Source organism: Rutidosis leptorrhynchoides, chromosome 2 (assembly GCF_046630445.1).
Source record: "Rutidosis leptorrhynchoides isolate AG116_Rl617_1_P2 chromosome 2, CSIRO_AGI_Rlap_v1, whole genome shotgun sequence".
Lineage (NCBI taxonomy): Eukaryota > Viridiplantae > Streptophyta > Magnoliopsida > Asterales > Asteraceae > Rutidosis > Rutidosis leptorrhynchoides.
Genome location: NC_092334.1, coordinates 526,968,142 through 526,995,653, shown reverse-complemented (window position 1 = coordinate 526,995,653; position 27,512 = coordinate 526,968,142). Strand labels below are relative to the sequence as shown.

At 34.0% G+C, this 27,512-nt stretch overlaps 1 protein-coding gene across 2 annotated transcripts; it reads left to right on the top strand.

Moving 5' to 3' along the window:
- The first annotated feature begins 15,964 nt into the window (after nucleotides 1–15,964).
- Nucleotides 15,965–19,297, top strand: LOC139892927 (NAC domain-containing protein 91-like). Of its 2 annotated transcripts, none has more exons than XM_071876057.1 (6): nucleotides 15,965–16,367; nucleotides 16,518–16,801; nucleotides 17,338–17,595; nucleotides 17,676–18,017; nucleotides 18,267–18,530; nucleotides 18,875–19,297. In XM_071876057.1, exons 1-6 carry the CDS (start codon nucleotides 16,202–16,204, stop codon nucleotides 19,076–19,078), a joined length of 1,518 nt encoding a protein of 505 aa, XP_071732158.1. In that variant the 5' UTR covers nucleotides 15,965–16,201; the 3' UTR covers nucleotides 19,079–19,297. The 2 variants fall into 2 exon arrangements, with proteins under 2 accessions (XP_071732158.1, XP_071732157.1); XM_071876056.1 differs by having other exon boundaries at nucleotides 17,673–18,017.
- Nucleotides 19,298–27,512: the final 8,215 nt, after the last annotated feature.

Genomic DNA, 27,512 nt, shown 5'->3' with positions numbered 1-27,512 from the left:
CTCTTCTTTTTGCTGCGGATTTTGATTTTCCTTTACCAAATTGTAACTTATTATCTTCGCATCTGGATTCTTTTCTAACTCCGTCCATTCTTTCTCTGATTACTGATACTAATTCACTCGGGAGTATGTCATTATTACATTTAGTGATCAAAGCGTGTAGCATTAGACCATGGTTTAGTTCACAGGCAGTCTTCATTTTGTAAAAACCTAAAAAAAATAAAAATTCAGAATGGGGGGAGAAGACTAGTTCTTTAGGGTCTGCTAGGGAAAGACCATTCGGGTTCCATTTTTTAGAACTACACGAAAACAGACAATCTAACTCTAACAGAAATACATAAACCCCTTGATTCTCCCCACACTTAGTCAGCTGTGGTGTCGAAATTGTGATTAATATTATTTTCAATTGAATCATCAACAACTTGTATATCTTTGACTTTTACTTCAATCCATTTATTGATTTCCTCCATAACTTTCACAAATTCAACTAACATTGCCTTTTCTTTTGGCGATAAATTGGATATTAATCGGTTATATAACTTAAAGTTTCCTTTAATCTTAGCATCGTGAATCCGTTTATAAAGTTTCTTCGTTGAACTGTTAAAAATGGATTCATCTAATTTCGTATCATTAACAGCATTCTTTGTGATTGGATCATCATTAAGTGTTTCTTCATCTTCCCCACACTTATGCATTTTTATTGGTCTAACAGTTTTGGTTTGTGGAGATCTAAACTTTCAGTTCACAAATGTGATCGATGTATCACCATCCCTAAGTGTTATTCTACCTTCTCTTACATCAATGAATGCCTCGGTAGTTGCTAAAAATGGGCGACCTAGAATTAGAGGAATATCAAGGTTTTCCTCCATATTAATCACTATGAAGTTTGCAACAAAGGTCAAACTTCCCACGTTAATAAGTAAATTATTTGCTATTCCAACCGGGTGTTTAATGGTTTGGTCAAATGATTGAACACCTATTTTGGTTGGTTTTAATTTACCCATGCCTAATCTTTTGTATAAGGAAAGAGGCATAATATTTGCACTTGCTCCTAAATCTGCGAGTCCATTATATACAGCACCATCATTAAGTAAGCAAGAAATGATAAATTCACCCGGGTCTCCTGCTTTAGTAAGCCGAGTTGGTTTGTAAACCTTTTTCGGGTGTTCTTTCCTTGGTTCTTTCATTTCTATTTGAATTTCTTGTTCACATTTTTCTTCGTTTCTTGGAATGGGAGGTTTGTATAGGAATTCTTTTTCATCACTCAAATTTGAATCCTCCCTATATTCCAGTTTTGATTTTTCATATGTTGTTGATAACATATTTATATTTTGAAGGTTTTCTTGGGTGGTGAAATTATGATTAACTTCATTGTCAACTTCCATCGGATCATGTATGTAATGTTTAACTCTGTGACCATTAACTTTAAACTCAATCCCATTTGAATTTATTAATTCTATTATTCCGTATGGGAAAACTCTTTTGACTATGAATGGTCCAGACCATCTTGATTTCAATTTTCCAGGAAATAGCTTGAATCGTGAATTGAAAAGAAGAACTCTGTCTCCTTCTTTAAATTCTTTTGAACTTCTGATTCTTTTATCATGCCATTTCTTCGTTCTTTCTTTATAGATTAACGAATTTTCGTATGCTTCATGTCTTAATTCTTCTAATTCGTTTAGTTGACTTAATCGTAGACGTCCAGCTTCATGTAAATCAAGATTACATGTCTTCAAAGCCCAAAATGCTTTGTGTTCAATTTCTACTGGAAGATGACATGCTTTTCCATAAACAAGTCTAAAAGGTGTGGTTCCAATTGGAGTTTTGTAGGCTGTTCTAAAAGCCCAGAGTGCATCCTCCAATTTAATGGACCATTCCTTTGGATTTGATCCTACGGTTTTCTCTAGAATACGTTTTAAAGCTCGGTTGGTATTTTCAACTTGTCCACTTGTTTGTGGATGATATGCGGTGGAGATTTTATGAGTTACTCCATATCTTTTAAGAACTTTCTCAAGTTGATTATTACAGAAATGAGTACCCCGATCACTTATTAAAGCTTTCGGTGTTCCAAACCTTGCAAAAAGACGTTTTAAAAAGTTGACTACAACTCGTGCATTGTTAGTTGGGAGAGCTTGTGCTTCCGCCCATTTAGATACATAATCAATGGCTACGAGAATATAGAGATTATTATGAGATTTTGGAAATGGACCCATAAAGTCAATACCCCAAATGTCAAATACTTCACATACTTGGATGACATTTTGTGGCATTTCATCACGTTGACTTATTTTTCCGGCCCTTTGACATGCATCACAGGATTTGCAAAGAAGGTGTGCGTCTTTGTAAATTGTAGGCCAATAGAATCCAGCATCATAAACTTTTCTTGCTGTTAGTTGAGGCCCATAATGCCCTCCTGTTGGTCCTGTGTGACAATGGTTTAATATTTTACTAGCTTCATCTCCAAATACATATCGGCGTATTATTCCATCGGGACAACTTTTAAACAGATGTGGATCTTCCCAGAAATAGTGTTTTATATCACTGAAGAATTTCTTTCGTCTTTGGTACGATAATCCTTTTTCAAGGAATCCACATACTAAATAGTTTGCATAGTCTGCAAACCATGGAATTTCTTTATAATCTATCTTCAATAGATATTCATCAGGAAAGTTGTCTTGTATGGCTGATTCATTTAGAACTTCTAATTCGGGATTTTCAAGACGAGAAAGATGATCAGCGGCGAGATTTTCTGCTCCTCTTTTATCTCGGATTTCAATATCAAACTCTTGTAAGAGTAAGATCCAACGGATTAATCTTGGTTTAGCATCTTGTTTTGAAAATAGGTATCTAAGAGCAGAATGGTTGGTATAGACCACCGTTTTTGCTAGAACGAGATATGATCGAAATTTGTCAAAAGCAAAGACAATAGCAAGGAGTTCTTTTTCAGTAGTTGTATAGTTCGTTTGTGCTCTTTGTAACATCTTACTAGCATAATATATAGGTTGAAATCATTTTTCAATCCTTTGTCCTAAAACGGCTCCCATTGCAAAATCACTTGCATCGCACATTAGTTCAAATGGTAGATTCCAATTTGGTGTTATCATGATCGGTGCATTAGTGAGTTTCTCTTTAAGAATATTAAAAGATTTGATACACTCATCTGAAAAGATGAATGGAACATCCTTTTCTAGGAGTTTATTCATAGGAGTGGCAATTTTAGAAAAATCTTTTATGAAACGTCGGTAAAAACCGGCATGCCCTAGAAAACTCCTAACTCCTCTAACATTGGTGGGATGTGGAAGTTTAGCAATTACATCTACTTTAGCTCTATCCACTTCAATTCCTTCTTTTGAAATTTTATGTCCAAGAACGATCCCTTCTTTAACCATGAAATGGCATTTCTCCCAATTAAGAACTAGATTTGATTGTTCGCATCTAATGAGCATTCGTTCAAGATTAACTAGACATGATTCAAATGTATCACCGAAGACTGAAAAGTCATCCATGAAAACTTCCATGCATTCTTCTATCATGTCGTGAAAAATCGCCATCATACACCTTTGAAAGGTTGCAGGGGCGTTGCAAAGTCCAAATGGCATGCGTTTGTAAGCAAAAGTACCATAAGGGCACGTGAATGTGGTTTTCTCTTGATCTTCTGGTGCTATTGGAATTTGAAAATATCCGGAAAATCCATCTAGAAAACAATAGTAACTATTTCCGGCTAATCTTTCCAACATTTGATCTATGAAAGGTAAGGGAAAGTGATCTTTTCTGGTGGCGTCATTTAATTTTCTATAATCAATACACACACGCCATCCTGTTACAGTCCTAGTAGGAATAAGCTCATTTTTCTTATTTGTAATGACAGTCATGCCACCCTTCTTAGGCACGCATTGAACTGGGCTTACCCATGGACTATCAGAAATTGGATAAATTAAACATGCATCTAGCAGTTTAATAATCTCTTTCTTAACTACATCATGCATATTAGGATTTAGTCTTCGTTGGCGTTGCACATACGTTTTATGACCTTCTTCCATAAGGATTTTATGTGTGCAATACGAAGGACTTATTCCTTTAATATCATGAATCTTCCATGCAATGGCTGGTTTATGAGCTTTCAACACAGAAATCAGTTGTGATTTCTCATTTTCAGTAAGAGAAGACGATATTATTAAAGGTAATTCAGATTCACCATGTAAATAAGCGTATTCCAAATGGTTTGGAAGTGGCTTTAACTCTAATTTCGGAGGTTTTTCTATCGATGATTTATATCGATATCTGTCTTCTTCTTTTAGCATTTGAATTTCTTCTGTTGTTGGTTCATATTCATTAGCTATAAGTGTAGCTAACATGTCAGCTTCATCAATTGGTTCATTACCTTCTCCTAAAGAACATTCTCCTGTTCCTTGTAATTCTGGAAATTCTTCTAATAATTCTGCATGTGCATCTATAGTTTGAATATAATAACATGTATCATCTGCAGATTGTGGTTGTTGCATTGCTCTATCAACTGAAAAGGTAACACTCTCATCCTCTATACTTAGGGTCAATTTCTTACCGAACACGTCTATCATTGCTTTAGCCGTGTTTAAGAATGGTCTTCCTAATATGAGAGGAACTTGAGAATCTTCTTCCATGTCCAAAACAACAAAATCTACTGGAAATACTAAAGTACCAACTTTAACTAGCATGTTCTCCATTATCCCTCTAGGATATTTTATTGATCTATCGGCTAGTTGTATGCTTATTCTTGTTGGTTTCAATTCTCCAAGGTCTAGTTTAGCGTATAGTGAATACGGCATTAAATTTATACTAGCACCTAAGTCTGCCAATGCTTCTATTGAACTAAGACTACCCAGAAAACATGGAATTGTGAAACTTCCTGGATCAGATAATTTTTCTGGTATCTTATTCAACAGCACTGCTGAACAATTAGCATTCATAGTAACAGCCGAGAGTTCTTCCATTTTCTTTCTATTTGAGATTAGATCTTTCAAGAATTTAGCATATCTAGGCATTCCTGAAATCACATCAATGAAAGGAAGATTTACATTTATCTGTTTAAACATATCCAAGAATTTGGATTGCTCGGCTTCAAGTTTCTCTTTCTTCATTTTACTCGGGTAAGGAAGTGGTGGTTGGTATGGTTTAACATAAGGTTTAGCCTTAACTCTGTTATCTTCATTAACCTTTTCAACTACCGGTTCTTTTTCCTTATCTTGATCAGGTTGTGGTTCTTGTGGAGTAGGAATAGCTTCATCAGAAGTTACAGGTATTTCCGGTGGTTTAAGTGTCGTACCACTTCTTGTGGTAATAGCTTTAGCTGTTTCATTCCGGGGGTTAGCATTTGTATCACTAGGTAGACTTCCCGGTTTTCTTTCACCTATTAACCTTGCAAGGTTACTCACTTCTTGTTCTAGATTTTGAATAGAAGCTTGTTGATTTCTAAATGCTTGAGCATTTTGTTCATTGGTTTGTTTTTGAGATGTGAAAAACTGCGTTTGAGTTTCAACTAGCTTTGTCATCATATCTTCTAAATTCGGCTTTTTATCATCGGTTTGTTGTGGTGGTTTGTTTTGAAAATTAGGTCTTTGCTGATTGTAAGTATTATTGGATACTTGTTGATTGCTAGGACCTTGTTGGTTGTTGTATGGAATATTTCGGTTATAATTCTGGTTTTGATTGTAAATTGGTCTTGGCGGTTGATAATTATTCTGATAATTATTTCCAGGCCTTTGGTTTATGTATGAAATATTCTCTCTTTGTTCCATTGTTAATTCACTACTGAGACAATCTTTTGTCAAATGTGGTCCTCCACACTGCTCACAACTAATTCATATTGAGTGAATATCTTTAGTCATCTTTTCCATTCGTCTCTCCACAGCATCTATCTTTGCGGAAATGGAATCTAAGTCATGGCTAGAATCGGCTCTAGCTGCTTTAGATGATCTAACGATATCTTTTTCTTGGTGCCACTCATGTGAGTGGGAAGCAGTGTTATCAATAATTTTGTAAGCATCAGTTTCGGTTTTCTTCATAATAGAACCACCAGCTGCTATATCTATGTCTTTTCTTGTAGTGATGTCGCATCCTTGGTAGAATATTTGTACTATTTGACAGGTGTCTAAACCATGTTGCGGACATCCTCTTAACAACTTTCCATATCTTGTCCATGCCTCATATAGAGTTTCATTCGGTTTCTGTGTGAACGTAACAATTTCTGCTTGAAGTCTTACGGCTTTAGATGCCGGAAAGAATTGTTTAAGAAATTTGTCAACTAAAACATCCCATGTATCAATCGCCCCTTCAGGTAACGATTCCAACCAATCTTTGGCTTCTCCCTTTAAAGTCCAGGGAAATACCATGAGATATATCTGTTCATCCTCCACTTCTCGGATTTTAAATAGTGTGCAGATCCTATTAAAGGTACGTAGATGTTCATTTGGATCTTCCTTCGGCGCACCACTAAATTGGCATTGATTAGTCACCATGTGTAGAATTTGTCCTTTGATTTCATAATCTGGCGCATTAATGTCTGGATGAGTTATTGCGTGACCTTGGACAGTGCGTTTAGCTCTCATTCGGTCTTACATACTTAAGGGTTCCAGATTCTCCATAATTGAATTTGTTGAATCGGAATCACTAGAGGATTCTGATTTAATGGTTCGTTCCTCAACAATCTCTGTTTGAATGATTGGTGGTTCCGGAGGAAAGTTTAGTGGTTCAGGATCTACGAATCGTTCCTGAATATTCTCCGGATTCTCAATTGTGAGGTCGGGTTCAAAAAATGGATTATCGGAAATTTGAACTGAAGTACTTGGTTGACTGGATGATGATTCTAAAGAAAAATCAACGGCGGTTATATTTGCTAAATGTCTTGATCTAGTTACAGGTGGTGAACGTACAAAAGGTGGTGATCGTCTTGCTCGGTGCATTCACTGAATATCCTATTAGTTTTTAAAAGGAAAGAAAAATTATAATAAGTTATCCAATCAATAGACTTTTCTGATTTTGCCCACGTTTCGAATAGCCAAAAGATGCAGCAGAGGGGCAGGATTCGTTTGGTCTCAATATAATTGAGGACTGTTTGGCTCCAATAACCCGGTCCACGTACAAATCCAACTATTACTACGAACCAGAAAATTTTTATGTCTATCAATATAACCACTTAAAATAAATTTTCGTAATTTTAAGAAATTTAGATAAGAAGTAGAATAAAAATCTATGTCCTAAAAACTAGAATAGCGAGAAATAAGAAAGAAAAAGAGTTCGTCGAAAAAGGTCGAAAAAGAAAAATGGTTGAAAAATAAAAGGTGACGAAAAAATAAAAGAGACTTATAAAAATTAAAAATACTTGACTAACCTAACCTTATTACTACAACTAACTTAAAATTATAATCGCAAATTGAGATAACTAATTGGAATGATAATTGGTACATAGTAAAAAGTGTCTAAAAATATTAAAGCTTACAGGAAAAACTATATCCCAAATGGAAATAACTTAAAAAGAAACTAAAACTTAAAAAGGCGTCGCAAAATTCTAAAGCACCTAAATCTTAGTCTAAAGAAAAAGCACTTAAGGGATTCTACGGCAAAAATCTAAAGCACCTAAAACTTGTAAAAACTATACGATGACATATATATGGTTATATATAGTTAACATGATTTTATTATAAGTATGTATCTCATTAGGTATTTTAACAATGAGTTATATACATAAAAATGAGACTATTAATTTAAGAAACTCGAAAACGATATATATAACGATTATCGTTATAACAACGTCTTACTAGGTACATATCAATCATATTAAGATATTGATACACTTGGTTAATTATGTTAAATGATAAGTAAATATATTATTAAGTGTATTAACAATAAAATACATATGTAAAAATAAGACTACTAACTTAATGATTTCGAAACGAGACATATATGTAACGATTATCGTTGTAACGACATTTAACTGTATATATATCATACTAAGATATATTATATATCATAATATCATGATAATATAACAATTTAACATCTCATTTGTTATAATAAACAATGGGTTAACAACTGATGTGGTAGCGGAGTGGTATAAAATAGTTATTAATTTTAGCAGGAAATACTATTAAATACGATACAATTTTACACAAGATATTTATTTATTTATAGAATGGATATACTTAAACCTTGCTACAACACTTATAGGCAGTGTACCTAATCGTACAGTAGTGTAGTTTTTAGTAAGTCCGGTTCGTTCCATGGGGAATCTTTTTAAACAAAGCTCAACGCTATATTAGTTTACTTTTATAAAAATACAAACATATATATAAGTAATATTATTATTATAAAGGGGGGGTTTTTACCGTTTAATGACCGGTTTGTCGATTTTAAAACTTTAGTCGCAGTTAAAACCAAATGTAAAATATTAAAAATAAATACAAGACTTAAATTAAAGCATAAAGTAAATAACGATAATGAAATTGCGAATAATAAAAGTGCGATAAAATAAACTTGCGATAATTAAAAAGTACGATAATTAAAAGTGCAATTAAATACAATAACAATAAAAATGCGATAATTAGAAGTGCAATTAAATATAAAATAAAGGAAATTAAATATGAAATAAAAGAATTATGCTTATTTAAACTTCCGTAATCATGATGTTTGACGTGTTGATTTTAGTTTTATGCCCATGGGTTAATTGTCCTTTGTCCTGGATTATTTAATATGTCCATACGGATTTGTCCATAATAGTCCATCAGTCATAAATATAAAGAGCGAAAGCCTTCGTCAAATTATTCTTATTCCCGAAGTCAAATATTCCAACTAATTGGGGATTCGAATTGTAACAAGGTTTTAATACTTTGTTTAATGAATACACCAGGTTATCGACTGCGTGTAAACCAAGGTTTTACTACTTTGTTAACAATTACACCAATTACCCTTGAATGTAATTCACCCCTGTTTCAACAAGTTTATTAACTATTAATCCAGTTCCGTATCCGGTAAAATGAATAATTATTGGTATTTATAGATATCCCGCCCACCGTACCCAGTCAAGCGTATGTGGTTATATATAAATACGTCAAATTATAAGTTTGTATATTAAATTAACAAGGTATTGTTTAGTTAATATAAAACTCATTAATAGCCCATAGTCTAATTTCCACAAGTGTCGTTCTTTTGTCCAAACCCCAGTTATGGTACAAAGCCCAATTACCCAATTTTAGTAATTAGCCCAACATCATGATTACTTCGTCTTAAATAAGCATAATAATAACTTAGCTACGAGACATTAATGTAAAAAGGTTGAACATAACTTACAATGATTAAAAATAGCGTAGCGTTACACGGACAGAATTTCGACTTACACCCTTACAATATTTGCTAACATACCCTTATTATTAGAATTATAATTAAAATTAAAATTAAAATTAAAATATAAATTATAAATATAAATATATCGTATGAATGAGGAGAAAAAAGATGATTTTTGCGATCAGAATTCTGTTGCTTTTATAGGGATTTTTGAAACTTGGGGCTCCGCGACTCGCGGCCTTTTTGGCCTTCAAACTCCGCGAGTCGCGGAGTTTGCAATTACAGCTCACTATGGTTTGGAGTCTTTCTTGCCGACGGTTTTTATTATTTATTATAATATATAAATAATTATAAGAATTATTTAAATATTATATTATATTTATGTGCATAGTTGACTTGTAATTTTTAGTCCGTTGCGTCGAGCGTTGAGAGTTGACTCTGGTCCCGGTTCCGGATTTTCGAACGTCCTTGCGTACAATTTTATATTTTGTACTTTGCGTTTTGAATCTTGTACTCTTGTAATTTCGAGACGTTTCTTATCAATAATTGGAACCTCTTTGATTGTCTTTTGTACTTTTGAGCTTTTTGGTCGTTTCCGTCTTCAATTCGTCGAATCTGTCTTTTGTCTTCACCTTTTATTATTTAAACGAATATCACTTGTAAATAGAACAATTGCAACTAAAAGCTTATCTTTCTTGAGGAATAATGCTATGAAATATATGTTCGTTTTTAGCATTATCAACAACATTCAACAAGATCGTTAACCTAAAGGTTTCAAAACAACGTTTACATGTAACGACTAACGATGACTTAACAACTCAGTTAAAATGTATATACATGTAGTGTTTTAATATGTATTCATACACTTTTGAAAGACTTAAAGACACTTATCAAAATACTTCTACTTAACAAAAATGCTTATAATTACATCCTCGTTCAGTTTCATCAACAATTCTACTCGTATGCACCTGTATTCGTACTCGTACAATACACAGCTTTTAGATGTATGTACTATTGGTATATACACTCCAATGATCAGCTCTTAGCAGCCCATGTGAGTCACCTAACACATGTGGGAACCATAATTTGGCAACTAGCATGAAATATCTCATAAAATTACAAAAATATGAGCAATCATTCATGACTTATTTACATGAAAACAAAATTACATATCCTTTATATCTAATCCATACACCAACGACCAAAAACACCTACAAACACTTTCATTCTTCAATTTTCTTCATCTAATTGATCTCTCTCAAGTTCTATCTTCAAGTTCTAAGTGTTCTTCATAAATTCCAAAAGTTCTAGTTTCATAAAATCAAGAATACTTCCAAGATTGCAAGTTTACTTCCAAGTTTTCTAAATCCATTCCAAGTAATCATCCAAGATCAAGAAACCTTTGTTACTTACAGTAGGTTATCTTTCTAATACAAGGTAATAATCATATTCAAACTTTAATTCAATTTCTATAACTATAACAATCTTATTTCGAGTGGAAATCTTACTTGAAATTGTTTTTGTGTCATGATTCTGCTTCAAGAACTTTCAAGCCATCCAAGGATCCTTTGAAGCTAGATCTATTTTTATCATTTCCAGTAGGTTTATCCAAGGAACTTGAGGTAGTAAGGATATTCATAACATCATTCGATTCATACATATAAAGCTATCTTATTCGAAGGTTTAAACTTGTAATCACTAAAACATAGTTTAGTTAATTCTAAACTTGTTCGCAAATAAAAGTTAATCCTTCTAACTTGACTTTTAAAATCAACTAAACACATGTTCTATATCTATATGATATGCTAACTTAATGATTTAAAACCTGGAAACACGAAAAAACACCGTAAAATCGGATTTACGCCGTCGTAGTAACACCGCGGGCTGTTTTGGGTTAGTTAATTAAAAACTATGATAAAATTTGATTTAAAAGTTGTTATTCTGGGAAAATGATTTTTATTATGAACATGAAACTATATCCAAAAATTATGGTTAAACTCAAAGTGAAAGTATGTTTTCTAAAATGGTCATCTAGACGTCGTTCTTTCGACTGAAATGACTACCTTTACAAAAACAACTTGTAACTTATTTTTCCGACTATAAACCTATAATTTTTCTATTTAGATTCATAAAATATAGTTCAATATGAAACCATAGCAATTTGATTCACTCAAAACGGATTTAAAATGAAGAAGTTATGGGTAAAACAAGATTGGATAATTTTTCTCATTTTAGCTACGTGAAAATTGGTAACAAATCTATTCCAACCATAACTTAATCAACTTGTATTGTATATTATGTAATCTTGAGATACCATAGACACGTATACAATATTTCGACCTATCATGTCGACACATCTATATATATTTCGGAACAACTATAGACACTCTATATGTGAATGTTGGAGTTAGCTATACAGGGTTGAGGTTGATTCCAAAATATATATAGTTTGAGTTGTGATCAATACTGAGATACGTATACACTGGGTCGTGGATTGATTCAAGATAATATTTATCGATTTATTTCTGTACATCTAACTGTGGACAACTAGTTGTAGGTTACTAACGAGGACAGCTGACTTAATAAACTTAAAACATCAAAATATATTAAAAGTGTTGTAAATATATTTTGAACATACTTTGATATATATGTATATATTGTTATAGGTTCGTGAATCAACCAGTGGCCAAGTCTTACTTCCCGACGAAGTAAAAATCTGTGAAAGTGAGTTATAGTCCCACTTTTAAAATCTAATATTTTTGGGATGAGAATACATGCAGGTTTTATAAATGATTTACAAAATAGACACAAGTACGTGAAACTACATTCTATGGTTGAATTATCGAAATCGAATATGCCCCTTTTTATTAAGTCTGGTAATCTAAGAATTAGGGAACAGACACCCTAATTGACGCGAATCCTAAAGATAGATCTATTGGGCCTAACAAACCCCATCCAAAGTACCGGATGCTTTAGTACTTCAAAATTTATATCATATCCGAAGGGTGTCCCGGAATGATGGGGATATTCTTATATATGCATCTTGTTAATGTCGGTTACCAGGTGTTCACCATATGAATGATTTTTATCTCTATGTATGGGATGTGTATTGAAATATGAAATCTTGTGGTCTATTGTTACGATTTGATCTATATAGGTTAAACCTATAACTCACCAACATTTTTGTTGACGTTTAAAGCATGTTTATTCTCAGGTGAATACTAAGAGCTTCCGCTGTTGCATACTAAAATAAGGACAAGATTTGGAGTCCATGTTTGTTTGATATTGTGTAAAAACTGCATTCAAGAAACTGATTTCGATGTAACATATTTGTATTGTAAACCATTATGTAATGGTCGTGTGTAAACAGGATATTTTAGATTATCATTATTTGATAATCTACGTAAAGATTTTTAAACCTTTATTTATGAAATTAAGGTTATGGTTTGTTTTAAAAATGAATGCAGTCTTTGAAAAACGTCTCATATAGAGGTCAAAACCTCGCAACGAAATCAATTAATATGGAACGTTTTTAATCAATAAGAACGGGACATTTCACTATGAAGCCAAGGCCATTAATGGTGCGCTACTTTTAGTACAACAGTGGGTGTATGAAATAATTCCGTCCCTCGCGCCAATTCTCAAAAATGATGTACGCGTTATTCCACAGGACCTACCACCGAACAAGATTCCTCTGATTCGAGCACCCTATGGTTCCAGGTAAAGATCATTGTAACTTTAAACCTTTAGTTATTGTAACTATATTCATTTGTATGTGTTATTCATATGTAGGTGGCATGGCAAACGGACAAACAAAAATACGCTAGCACATGTATTGTCTACGGTTCGCTCCCTACTTTCGGCGTTAACGCCTAGACAGGTAACATTTATTTGGTGTGAAACTATAGAAGCTATGTTAAAGTCAAAAAATTTATTAAGTATTATAATATGTTGATGCAGTTTATATGGCAACCCTATGATGATTTGTTATTTGTCCGACTACCCCGGCAGTGCGCAGCTGACAGACCCTTATGGTCATACCGTGGCGCTATTATATTCTGGGCTACTATTGAGACACATCTACTGGATCGGGTCTGCAGGCAGTTTGGATGGGGTCAGCCAATTCCAGGTGTTGAATACTTGCTTCCCGCTCAGACGCATCATTATTTACACAAGGCAAACCTTTGCATGAAAAGAAGTGCTGATCTGAGGGCTATTGCCCCCCACGTCACGTACATCGCAGAATGGAATGACCGAGCCAACCGTTTATTTTCTGGTAGGGATGGTAGGGCTGTGAGTAGGGATTACTATGACTGGTACAAGGCTCGCACAGTTGTGCACATTACTGATCCCGGAATATATACTAATGCATGCACTTCGACCTGCAAAAGCAAGATTCGGGTTAAAAGTGAACAAAAAATGGCAGCATCAAAAACGAAGTTTGAAACTTCAGTTTTGCTGAAAAGCCTGCAAAACCGAAGTTTCAAACTTCGGTTTAGGGCACGGGTGGCAAAAGCTTGACACATGTCAGCCTAGTCACTGTGTAAAGGAATAAAGCATTAAAACCGAAGTTCCAAACTTCGGATTTGGCAAAACCGAAATTTGGAACTTCGGTTTTACCATTTTCGCAACGATTTTTATTACCAAATCCGAAGTTTGGAACTTCGGTTTTACCATTTTCGCAACGATTTTTGTTAAATTTCCATTTTTGCAAGACTGATTCAAAAAATTACTATTTTAAAAAAATCCCTTTTATAAGACCATTTGTCACCGGGCAAGAGAGACGCCGTTTATTGCCCACGTGTCGACGAAGAAAAGCCGCAAACCACCGGATCGGCGCGTCACTTTTAGGCGTTCGTGAGGTTGGCGTTCGAATGAAACGAGGGGAGAAACGACTAGTACTTCCACGTGGATGGGGCTGGTTGGCTTGTTTCTTGTAGCCGCTGTTGGAAAAAAAATTTGATTTTTTAATTTTCTATATATATTACTTATCTATTGTAATTTTATACACACACATCCAACTTCCCTTCTTATTTTCTTATCAAATACATACAACCTACAATTTTAATTTGTTCAAAATCTGATAAAACATTCAAGATGCTCGAGTTTTTATTGATGATTCCGATGATGAAAAAATTGAAAGTTTTAAATTTGAGTTTAAATGTGCTAACAAGTGAAATCATGTGCCAATTACGTGTTTAAGTTAATTGGGAGATACTAACGATCGTTGAAAGTTGGGATCACTCGTGTATTATGTTTAAAAGTATTGACCAAACATGATCGTTTTAAACTTTAATCCCGACCTTAATATCCGATGCAAAGTTTGAAAACCAACCATAATTTTTTTTATCGGATAATATACCGAAGAATTGAATATGCCAGTTATATATTGCATCATTTTATCAACTCGTTTTAATAGATGGCATGTTAATATTTCAACTCATGTATATTGTTTCACTTTTTTAATGTTTAAAGTATATGTACCGTATATATACTAATGCATGCAAGTGATTCGATTTATAAAAAATAAGTGAGTATATCGTTACCCTCAACAGAATTGTAGATGTAATATTTCTGATTTTTGATTACTTTTATTCAGCGGAAAAACAAAAACTTGCATTAAAACAAAGGACTTTAATAAAAATTGAAGTCCCTTAAAAACAAAAACTCATCAAACTCCCTACCGTAACTAAATTATTCATTCTCTTAATCTTTCACATTAGCGTCACATCAACATCAATATACTATAACTAACTCATAATAAACACTCTCTATCATGTCTAAAACAATATTCCTCTTAATATACAACGTACAAACAATAAAGCATCAAATTCAACAAGAAAAAGTCACTGAGACTCATATTTTTTTATAACTAAGATATATACTTCCGTTAAATTCATGGTGAGTGAGGGTAACTAACGCGGGTAACTAAGCTGTGTCTATGATTCATTACGGATAACTGCAGCGGATAATTCAACCATATGAAGTGGTCTAACAAACCTAGCTCACACCAAACGTAAACATCAAGAAATACTAAAAATCAAACTACCAAACAACCAAATAAAGAGGTCGACTATATACGACGAACGATTAAATTAGGTGGCATCATGTAATTGGTAGCATGACTTTTCATCCCTTTATCTTCTTTCGTAAGCCTTTTAAAATTTCACCCCATTTTACCCCACCCGCACAAGACAAAATACCAATCATATCATATATTGATTGAGCTGGAGCTTACGAGATAGAGTTGGAGCTGGATCTTATTTTTTAAGCCGATAGCTGGAGCTTATTATTTTTTATAAGTGTTTGATAAACTAGCTTGAGCTTATTTTCCAGTTCATAAGCTCTACTTTTTTCATAAGCTACTAAAAGTAGCTTATTTTTCCAGAGCTTATGATTTTCATAAGCTCTATTTTTTTTTGTACCAAATGAAGCTTATGACTTGGAGCTTATTAAATCATAAGCTCAAGCTCCTATAAGCTTCGACAAGCTCTTCATCCACACACACTCGTACCTCAGTTTCCAAAAGCCAATGGCATTATCGTTAATAACTTTTCATTATAGTCTAATTGTTATACGCGGTATATACACAGAATTAAAAACAGGGTTCCCTCTTTCTATGAAATTCACTCACCACTTTCCTCTCTTTTCAGCTGATGTGTTCAACCAAATTATAATCAAAGATTCAATCTTTACGAAAACCCATTCCAAAAATTACTGCAAAAAGTAGCATAATTATTGCGTAAATCACTTTCTTGATTTCTTTTTTTAGTTTTTGCAGCATAAAAATTAAATCTTTACACGAACCCGTAAAAAGTTGTCATAAAAAGTATCATAAACATTAGGGTTTCTTGAGTAACTCACTTTCTTGATCTCAATTTCACATAAAATGGAAACCTTGCCTGCAAAATCACTCCCTGTTGGTTACAGATTTCGTCCCACTGATGAAGAGTTAGTTAATCATTACTTACGGTTAAAGATCAATGGATTTGATAAAGAAGTTAGCTGTATTCGTGAAGTTGATGTTTGTAGACAAGAGCCTTGGGACCTACCAGGTTTGTTTCTTGATTCTTGAATCTTTGTTATTGACTAATCATATATGCTGGTTTCTATATATGTATGTATTAGTTTGTTAAACTTTTTGTTTGTTTTTGATTATACCCAGATTTGTAAAGTTAATAAATTTGGTTTTTTTGAATATGTAGATATGTCTGTGATTGAGTCCATAGATAATGAATGGTTCTTTTTTTGCCCGAAAGATCGAAAATATCAAAACGGGCAGAGGTCGAATCGGGCTACGGTTTCTGGGTATTGGAAGGCTACTGGAAAAGATAGGACTATTAAGACTAGCAGGGGAAGTAGTGTGATTGGAAAGAAGAAGACTCTTGTTTTTTATACGGGTCGGGCTCCTAAAGGGGATAGGACCCGTTGGGTGATTCATGAGTATTCTGCTACTGAAAAGAATCTTGATGGTACCCATCCTGGACAGGTATATATAAACCCTCTAAAAAGTTTATTTTTCATCCCCTTAAGATTCCAAGTTTTGATTCCAAAATATATACTCCGTACTTGTTTGTTGTGTTTATTGTTTGCTTAAGGTGGCTTTTGGGTTTACTTGTTAAAACTACTTATTGTGCTTTGACACAACTGATAAGCTGCAAACTGCTTTTTAATTATTCCCTCTGTCCAATTATAAGTGTCCACTATTAACTTTGGAAGTCTTTCTTTTTATACTTTGACTGTAAATTTCTTTATTTGTGTCATATAATACTTGATGAAATGAAATTGAAAATTACATTAATGAAAACACGTTTAAAATACAATCCTTTAATATATCTTCATCAAATGTTATATAACACAAATAAAAAATATTTAAAGTCAAAATTTTGGACACTTTGGGATGTTTGGGAGTGCTTATTTTATTTATAGAGCATAGGCACTTTTTTACAATCAAACTTCAACACCAATCCTTTTAATAGTAAGAGCTTTTAGATTTCAGATTTTAAGTTGTTAATGTTGTTGCAGAGTCCGTATGTTCTTTGTCGTTTGTTTAAAAAGTACGACGGAAAGGAAGAAAACGGTGAAATTACAGAATGTGTTGAAATTGATCAGAGTGATTACTCCCCTCCTTCAGCTGTAAAGTCTCCTACAGAAGATACTCAATCAGAGCCCGCAACTCCGATTTTGACGGTTCAGCCGAACATTCAACCTTTAACCAAATTTGAAGATGCAGAGAATAACGTTGACCCTTTTTGTCTTGACAACATTTTAAATAATAAATTGGTATGTACATATTTTGGTATTATGATTATTTATTTTATCTTTTGTGCTGTTGTTTGATATCGTAAATTTGTATATAGCAGCCAGATTTGGATTTAGAAGAGCTTTTAAAAGGTTTTTGTGATCCTTCACCAGAGCATTTCGATTCGAAAATCTTCTCCCCTGTTCATTCGCATATGCAAATGGACCTTGGATCTCAATATATGAATAATTACGGAATCGGTAACGAACAATATGTCGCACAGAATCAATACGGAACAAATGGAATGGAATTCTTGAACAATTTCTTAGTTGATTCGGATCAGGTCTCATTCGATGATTCTGGTTATAAAACGAGTTCACTTGCTCAAACTTCGATTCCCGAAACTCGTATGAAGGATCATGAATATAGCAGCGAATCAGATGGTGAAGTCATCCAAGTACAGGTACATCCATATGCGATTATATGTTTAAAAAAATCGATAACTATTTTTCAGTTGAATGGTTTAGAAAATGCTAGTATGTTGTATTGAATGATTTATAAAAATGGTATGTATGTTACTGTACTTTAAAGATAAAGTGAACTATGTTACATGTAATGGTAAAAAAATGAATGGTGCATATTATTTTTTCTTCTAGTTGTAGTTTGTCTTTTTAATTACTAATTTGATCTTGTATCATCTTGTAATTTGTAGCCTAAAGCTTTTGAAATTGGGATTGGTCAAAGTTCTTACCTCCAAAACACTAAAATCGAAGCGAATATCATGTCTAATATTCACCCCAAAGTCAAACAAGATTCTGATACTGGCATCGTAATAAGGAGTCGCCAACCGCAACGGGTTGCCGATGGTTCGAGCTTTAGTACCCAAGGAACCGCACCAAGAAGAATCCGTTTACAAATGAAACTACAAGCAGGGTCAGTTAGCCATGGTGAACCAGGAAAACCAATTGTGACCGAGGTAAGTTATCGTATCTGATGACTTATTCATTAGGTAACCAATATTTTTCTTGCTGATGTGGCAACCACGTCATCAAAACCATTGGGTTGGCAAGTTTTAAAAGTTCTGATACATGTAATAGTAATAATAATAATAATCATTGTTGTAAAAGTCGGCTGACGCGTCGGTTTGAGGACTAGCCCGTCCCGACTCGCCCAAAAAGCCTTAGAAGTCGGTCAACGCTAAAAAGTCGGGTCAAAGTCAGTCAACGTCGGTCAAATTTGGTCAATTTATGTGAAGTTTGATTTTCAAACATCTTACAGTTACTAAAAAAAAATGCTGATCTGGAAACTAAACATTTACAGGAGAAAGAAGCCAATGAGAAGCATAGTCCAAGCGTTAGTGATTCTGGCTCGACGATTGGTGGGGTATTTGATCAAGAATTCAGTTCAAATGTGAAGCCAAAATCTGATTTTGTTCTAGGCGTTCGAGTGCATATGCATAAGGTGCTTCTGGTTCTGGGCTTGTGTATAGGAGTAGCTAGCTTATGGAAATGTTTAGTTTATTAAAGAGTTGTGTAGGAAGAGCTGACTGCTTTTTGTATCTCAGTAGTAGGCTTAAAAGGATTGTTACTGATGGTCTTATGTTCATATGACGTATCTATCGGTGTTTTGTATTAGCGGAGTATGGCTATTGTTCAATAATAACGACTTGTTAGATTAGTGTGTATCTGCTCGTTTTGTAATTGTTCTTCCCGGTTTTTGTTGTTGGTCTAATATTAATATTCGTAGATTATATGTCAAGTGATCAATGTGATGCGAGTATCGCTTTACACGTCAGTATGCAAGCTATTTAAGATATATCAATTTCGGCCTTTCTTAATAGATTGGAGTAGGCAAAAAAAGGGGGCAAAAGGGTTTCAATTATTGATCAAAAGATGGTCCATCTCTTCATGTGATCTCATGACATCACTCCCTTCTATTATTGCATGATCATTCCAAATAACAATTTTAAAGACCCAAAAAACACACTAAATTCACATGGAGATCTAAAAAAGTAGTTAGGCACATAAAGTTTGGCTAATAATATGAACGTGTAATAATAATCTTAAGTCATAAGTCTATTAATGGTAAAGACTAGATTTCTACAAGTGAAAATGTCGAGAGGTCACAAGTTTTAATCATGGAAGTTAAAAAATGTACCCTTTGTGGTAAATACTAGGTTTCACCGACGACTTCGGGCTACTTGCAAGTGGTTGGTCACCCTGTGATTAATTAGTCGTCCCGCAAACTAGGTCTGATACTCGGGTTAATTTAATGAAAAAATATGACCCAGAAGTTTGAATCTCGCTAGGTAAATATCTTGGGAATGGTTCGGTAAAGGATTGAAAATGACCGCTAACACTTTGAGTAACCAAAGGGCCTATGGCATAGCAGTTTTGAGGAGCTACTCAGACCTTGAGGTCATGGGTTCTAGTCCTGTTTAAGACATTATTCGTGTAAAATTATATATGGTGTGTGAGTTTTGTTGGTTTATTTTGGCTAGTAGAAGATATGTTTATCCCACATTGGTGGGAGGAAGATGTGAGGGGTGAGTGACTTGGTTATATAAGAGGGGCTAAGTCTTCATTCCAAATCGCACCAATCAATACACTTTAAGTATTTGATTATTTCTTTCTTTCTTACCCTTGTTTGAGAGTTGTATTAGTTAAATATTTTGGAGAGTGTAGTTGGCTTAAGAGAGTCGTCTATATCATTGTAACAATTTGTGATATAGTGTATTTCTCTCTTTGGGGGCCGGTGGTTTTTCTCCTGTTTTGGAGTTTCCACGTTAAATCTTGTGTTGTGTATTGTTTTTATTTCTTTACTATTATTGTTGGGCTGGGTGGTGGGAATTAGTGAGGCCGTAATTTCCCAACAACTGGTATCAGAGCGTCAGGTTTGACGGGGGTCTCGGTTATAGGAGTCGGAGTATGCTCTGTGGTTGCCACGTGAGTGGATCGTCCACATCAGAAACGAGTTCTATTGATCGTATAGGGTATCTGGTTAGACAATATTTTTTCTGATTCGTAGTAATAGTTGGATTTGTTAGTGGCCTAGTTGTGGATTTCCGATTTAAAGGGTCCTGGCTACCTGCTACATCTTTTGGCTATTCGAAACGTGAACAAAATCAGAGAAAGTTGTTGTCTATAGGATACGGATACGATGTCGAAGTTCAGTCCAATGAGGTTTGATGTAGAGAAATTTGATGGGATGATCAATTTTGGCTTATGGCAGGTTCAAGTCAAGGATGTGTTGATTCAGTCCGGGTTACACAAGGCATTGAAAGGTAAACCCACCTTTGTTCCCGGCAGTGATTCTAGCAGTAAGTTCGATGAAGAAGAATGGGATGATATGGATTTGAGGGCAGCAAGTGCGATTCGTTTGTGTCTTGCAAAGAACGTTCTTGCAAATGTGCACGGGTTATCAACGGCAAAGGAGCTTTGGGTTAAACTAGAGCAGTTGTACCAGGGCAAGGGCATCTCAAATCGGTTGTGTCTTAAAGAACAATTTCATACTCTGCGTATGGATGGGGGTTCAAAGATTTCAGATCATCTAAGTATTCTTAACGGTATTATTTCAGAACTTGAGGCTATTGGAGTTAAAACGGATGATGAAGATAAAGCTTTGAGGTTGATATTATCTTTATCATCGTCTTATGAACACATGAAACCTATTTTGATGTATGGGAAGAAAACTCTGAAGTTTGAAGACGTTACTAGCAAGCTCCTATCCGAGGAGAAAAGACTGGAAGGTAACGGGGTCTCGTCATCAGGAGATACGATAGTGTTGTGTTCGGATAGGCAGAAGAGAAACTCTAGAAAGAATCTGACATGCTGGAAGTGCGGGAAGACTGGACATGTAAGGGTTAATTGTCCCGGTGGAGCTAATCCGGCAAATGGCTCCAAAGACGCTAACATTGTCTCCGTTGTTACGGAGAGTGACGAATTCCTCTGAAGTCACGTCATCCTCATGGTGTGTCCTCGCCACCGTGGAAAGGGATGTTCGTTAGCGGTTCCACAATTACACATGGGCATTGGTTTGGCGTTGATGCAGGCTGTGTGGTGGAAACTGATGTTGTAGCTGATGGGACTTTCGGGAAATCCAAACAAGGAAGTTGCACCATAAAGTTTCAGCTGGTTGTTCAACAACATGTGCCGAGGTGAAATTCTTGGAATGTGATATTCTAAGTGCTATACTCTTAATGGTGGAGTATGATAATTCTTGTTAAGAGTTATGATTGTCTGTGATGACAATGATTGTCGGTTTAGACAATGTTCGATGAAGATGCAAGTTTTGTCTCTTGGGAGATAATGTCAACGGCATGAAGATGAGGATCTTGAAGTTGTCGTCGAGGAAGCGTCTACATCGGTTATCCTTGCAATGTGGAAGCATGGTTATCTTCTTCTATCCAAAAGGTGGAGATTTGTTGGTTTATTTTGGCTAGTAGAAGATATGTTTATCCCACATTGGTGGGAGGAAGATGTGAGGGGTGAGTGACTTGGTTATATAAGAGGGGCTAAGTCTTCATTCCAAATCGCACCAATCAATACACTTTAAGTATTTGATTATTTCTTTCTTTCTTACCCTTGTTTGAGAGTTGTATTAGTTAAATATTTTGGAGAGTGTAGTTGGCTTAAGAGAGTCGTCTATATCATTGTAACAATTTGTGATATAGTGTATTTCTCTCTTTGGGGGCCGGTGGTTTTTCTCCTGTTTTGGAGTTTCCACGTTAAATCTTGTGTTGTGTATTGTTCTTATTTCTTTACTATTATTGTTGGGCTGGGTGGTGAGAATTAGTGAGACCGTAATTTCCCAACAAATTTATCGTTTTAAAATAAACCAACACTTTTAGTAAAAAAAAGTCTGCCATCTCTAGCGCGCACATGTAATGTATTACACTAGTCGTACAATCATATTCCATATCCATATATATTTACCGAATATATGGTTACCATTCATAACGACTACCTACCATGCTCTCTTTACCAAGTTGTATTTTTCTTGAAATTAAGTGAATGTAACAAACTGAAAACTAAAAACCACATGTAACCATACACATATGATGTCCCACCATAGCTAAGTCCCATCACCTCATTGTATCATACCTTGATAAATTAAAATTTCCCCATACAAACAATAGCAAATCAAGAGAAACAACATGCTTAGACTTGGTGCCCTGGTGGAACTTTTTGAAGAATACCATCTGATAATGGTTATTTTCACAGAACAATTGTTGCCTCGTTTTAGGCGAACCAGTATGCCGCTCTCTTCATCATCGATCTCTTCCATAGACTCTTCGTTTTTTCTTGTTTTCTTTTAATAATTTATTATAAATATAAATTATAAATTATAAATTATAATTATGTTATGCATAAACATATACCAAATGGTGAGGTAGCTTCCATTCTTTCATCTTTTTTATTTCATACGCAGATTAACATTGCATTTTTTTTTTCTTCTATACCTTGTTGTAATCTTTTGCAGATGTTTTCTGCTTTAATTTATATATATAAGTTTATGTATGCATAAAAAAATATACCAAATGATGAGGTAGCTTCCTTCATCTTTTTGAGTTGCTAGATTGACATTGCATTCTTTTCTATACTTTGTTGTAATCTTTTGTAGATTTTTTCTGTTTTATATATTTAAGTATGCATGAAGAACAGTTCCAACAAGAACATCATTTTTTTAAGCATATTTCATACTTTTCTTTCCATATTGACCAATATAGCAGTATATAGTTTATATGCAAAAATTGTCTACTTTTCTGAATTCAGTTAACAAAGAAAATTGAAGTTCAGTGCTAAATTGTTTCTCATAGTTGGGATATTTTATAATTAATTTATAATAATAAATAATAAATACTGAATGAAAGAAGTCAAGAATACAAGTGCACAATAGATGTTGCAAAGAGTAGCAAACAAGGCACGTTGAAAGAATGAAAGGTGTCCAAGTGAAGGCAATAAGATAAGGTAATAGTAGTATTTAAAACGGTGACATGATAAGCATACTAAGTTGACTCATAATCTGGTGACATGGTGACCCATTTGGACACCTTTGCCTTCTACATTTCAGCTTTATTCCTACAATCCAAAGATGAAAACAGGTTCAGTACTTGAGGAAGTCAAGCCTAGGCCTGGCCCTTCTCATGTGCGGTCCCTCACTCATTACTCAACCATAGGACCGTTTAAGGCCTAGCGTTCCATAAGACCATATAACCCGTGCGGCCCGTTTGAAATTTTAATTATATAAGATAAAAGCTAGTTAAATAATAGCCCACTTCGTTGGCAAAAAAAAAAAAAAGCCAAAAAATTTTAAGCCCAACAAAAGAGACAGGAAAGAGGAAAAAACAGCTATGACGTCAGCGAGTAAGAAAAAAAATAACAAAATTACTCTTTTACCTTTGTGAACAGTAAAACATCCACCATAATTAGTACTCTATATATTTTATAATATATATATATATATATATATATATATATATATATATATATATATATATATATATATATATATATATATAGAGGCATGATCAATGGGAAGTAATCAATCGGGGGGAAGCAAAAAAAAAAAAAAATTCGTTTTTTTTTTCAGGCATCAAGATCACACGAAAATATAAACATTTAGAAAAGACACTTCGTGATGAATGTTATTATTTAGGCGGGAAAACGATCGACAAAAATAACATTCAAAATAATATTATTCGTAAAGAATGTTAACGTTTTTTTTCTTCATGTTTTGTGAAGTAAAATTTAGTCCGATTTAGGGTTTAGGGTTTAGGGTTTGATGTTTTGGGTTTATTCCATAAACCCAAAACACCAAACCCTAAACCCTAAACTCTAAACTGTTCGTGTTAAAAACTCAATCTAAATCCTAAATCTAAACCCTAAACCCTAAAATTCTAAACCCTGATATCTAAACCCTAAAATCTAAACCCTATAAACCCTAATATCTAAACCCTAATATCTAAAACCTCAACATACGCTCGAAAAACACGATAATTGTTATATATTACTTCTTCGAGCGTTTTTCCCCCAAAATAAAAACATTTATCACAAAGTGTCTTTATTAAATGTTCATATTTTCATCCAATCTATAATGTTCGTGAACAAAGTTTTTTCAAAAAATGAAGAAAAAAAAAGTTTTTGCTTTCCCCCGCTTCCCCCCGATTGGTTACTTCCCTCTTGATCCTACCACTATATATATATATATATATATATATATATATATATATATATATATATATATATATATATATATATATATATATATATATATATATATATATATTATATACTTGACTAAAATAATGATATATATTACGAATATATAATATTATATATTGAAATAAATAATTAATATATATAAGGTAATGATTTTGTACCAATCGGTAAATGAAACGTATGCGTGTCCGGGCGCCATCTTTCAACCATAGCTGTAACAAGTGACCAATCGAGTCTTTATTTACCCAATTTACAAACTAAACCTAACCCCAGATTATCAAGATACACCTGCACACTCTCATCAATTGTTTCGTTTTGTAGCCGTGAAATATGCTGCCAAAAGCTCATATCAGCTCTTCTTGGTTTGATCAACACGTCCTCGCCAAGCTTCTTTGTAAATAGTGCATATGATCTATGATTCCTTTTCGCTTGTAAAAACAATAAAGGACTATCAATCGGCTCCGATCTAGGACGTACTTGGTTAGTTTGAGCCATTTTTTTTTTTTTAAATCAAAGAGTTTTTTTTTTTTTTTTTTTTTTTTTTTTTTTTTTTTTTTTAACTTGGGATGTGATTTGTTTGTGAGAGCCGAAGTATCAGACTTCGAATTTATACAGAACCCAAAACCGAAGTTTGAAACTTCGGTTTCCACGTGGCCTGTTGTGATTCGCCAGTTTTGATTTTAACGTATTATGGTTAATAATTGGGATAAGCTTACAGTAAATGAGGTAGCTGGAATTTAAAGCAAGTAAATGAGGTAGCTGGAATTTAAAGCAAAACCGAAGTTTGGAACTTCGGTTTTGTCACGTTGCCAGTCCACTCATCTAGTCAACAGATTAAACGAATAAAGCACCAAAACCGAAGTTCCAAACTTCGAATTTGGCAAAACCGAAGTTTGGAACTTCGGTTTTACCAATTTCGTAACGATTTTTGTTGAATTTCCATTTTTGCAAGACTGATTAAAAAAATTACTATTTAAAAAAAAAAAAAATTCTATAAAAAGCTCCACGGATGACAGGGGCTTAGGGTAAGGAAAAGGATGGCTTTTTTAGACTATAAAATCAGTTGCTACCTTAAATTATTTAGTATGCATATGCAAAATCAGTTATAAAAGCTTCTAGGGAGCTCCAAGTTATTTTTTGATGTTTCTAAAGAAAAATTATTGTCGGAAGTTACATGAAAAAAAACATAAGCGACCAATCACATGACATCTCGTAAAGTAACCAAAGACTCGCAAAACAACACAAAGGGAAACAAAAACAACCAAACCGCAAGCACTTATCCCTCAGAGACAAAGACACTTCTTACTTACCCAGCAAGCCACTACAAAAATGCTAATCATTATGTTCATGGTCTGTCCAAGCCCTGTATCTTCGTTATAAAAAAATACATTAACCGCTTGCTCTAGCTTGATATAAATAAGCATAAGACAAATCAATCCCTAAAACTCACAATCAATTGGGTAGTATTCTTCTAGGTGCTTGTATGATATGTAGCTCCAAATAAATAGAACAATACGCATTCCATACATATAAAGTATGAGATGTGAAATGTAAACAATCATTCAAGTCTCCACAAATTAACAAGAGTCTTTCTCCAACCAAAGAAAAAAGCAAGTAAATACCAAAGGTTAGAGACCGTTTGAGAAGTACCTCCAACCAATATATAATAAAATAGAAAAGTATGAATACAACAACAACAACAACAAAACTCAATCCCACTTAAGTAGGGTATGAGGGAGGTAAGATGTAGACAAATACTTCCTCTATCCTAGAATAAAGAAAAGTCATTTTTCTACTCAGTGAAACACCATAAGAGTAGAGAAAGTCATCCCTCTCATTTCATGGTTTTTAAACATGCCCTATGTTCAATTTAGGCTCTAAGCGACAGTCAAGTCGTCAATAAATCGACACTTGCTGTTGACTCGATTAAAAGTATGGATAGATTGATATAAATATGCAAACAAAAATCGGTACCTACATGAATAAGTTATACTACTAGACTAGTGATCTTTATTATATATACGAGTAATATTTGCAATTGTAATGACTAACAATAGCATACGTACCATTGTTAAGCAAGGACTTCAGGGGCAAGAAGGGGTCGTAGACCCCGCAATATAAATGAAACTTATAGTATTTTGAGTTACGAACCTTTAGTCTTTTAAAATCAACTAAATCGAATTCGTATTGAGTGTTAAAATACAATGCAAATTTAAAATAATATGAAATTAGTAAATGTATATGGGTAAAATATCTAGATATTAATATGTATAAGAAAATATCTAGATATTAGAATATGAGAGAAAAATCTAGAAATTGAAATGTAAAAGAAAAATCTAGATATTTGTAGGTTGTAGAAATATCTAGATATTTATATGGAAATATCTAGGTTCTAGAATGTTCCATGGAGTAGTATAAATATGGGAGGAGATTTCATTTGTGTGTGTGAAGTTGTGAGAGTGAAATAAGAAGTGAGCTGTGAAGAAGAGAAGAAGAGTGTGAGTTAGCGAAAGTAGAGAAGATAAAGCTTCTAAGTAATATTGTAATTGTAATTTAATATAAGTGTTTTTGTTAAGTTTCCCGATCAAGCCTTAGTTTGTGTTTAAGTTCTTAGTGCACTTTTGTTGTTCTTATTATATGGTCGGCTCTGCCGCCTAAGTAATACATGGTCGGTTATACCGTCTAAAGATATATGGTCGACACTGTCGCCTAAGTACATTGTGCACTAAGGATTTATA

What these genes read in the sequence shown, in the direction of transcription:
- LOC139892927 (XM_071876056.1), top strand. Translation starts at nt 16,202, where the DNA reads ATGGAAACCTTGCCTGCAAAATCACTCCCTGTTGGTTACAGATTTCGT. An exon ending in AGAGCCTTGGGACCTACCAG is followed by an intron (nt 16,368 to 16,517) that starts GTTTGTTTCTTG and finishes TTGAATATGTAG; the next exon opens with ATATGTCTGTGATTGAGTCC. An exon ending in GAAAACCAATTGTGACCGAG is followed by an intron (nt 18,531 to 18,874) that starts GTAAGTTATCGT and finishes AAACATTTACAG; the next exon opens with GAGAAAGAAGCCAATGAGAA.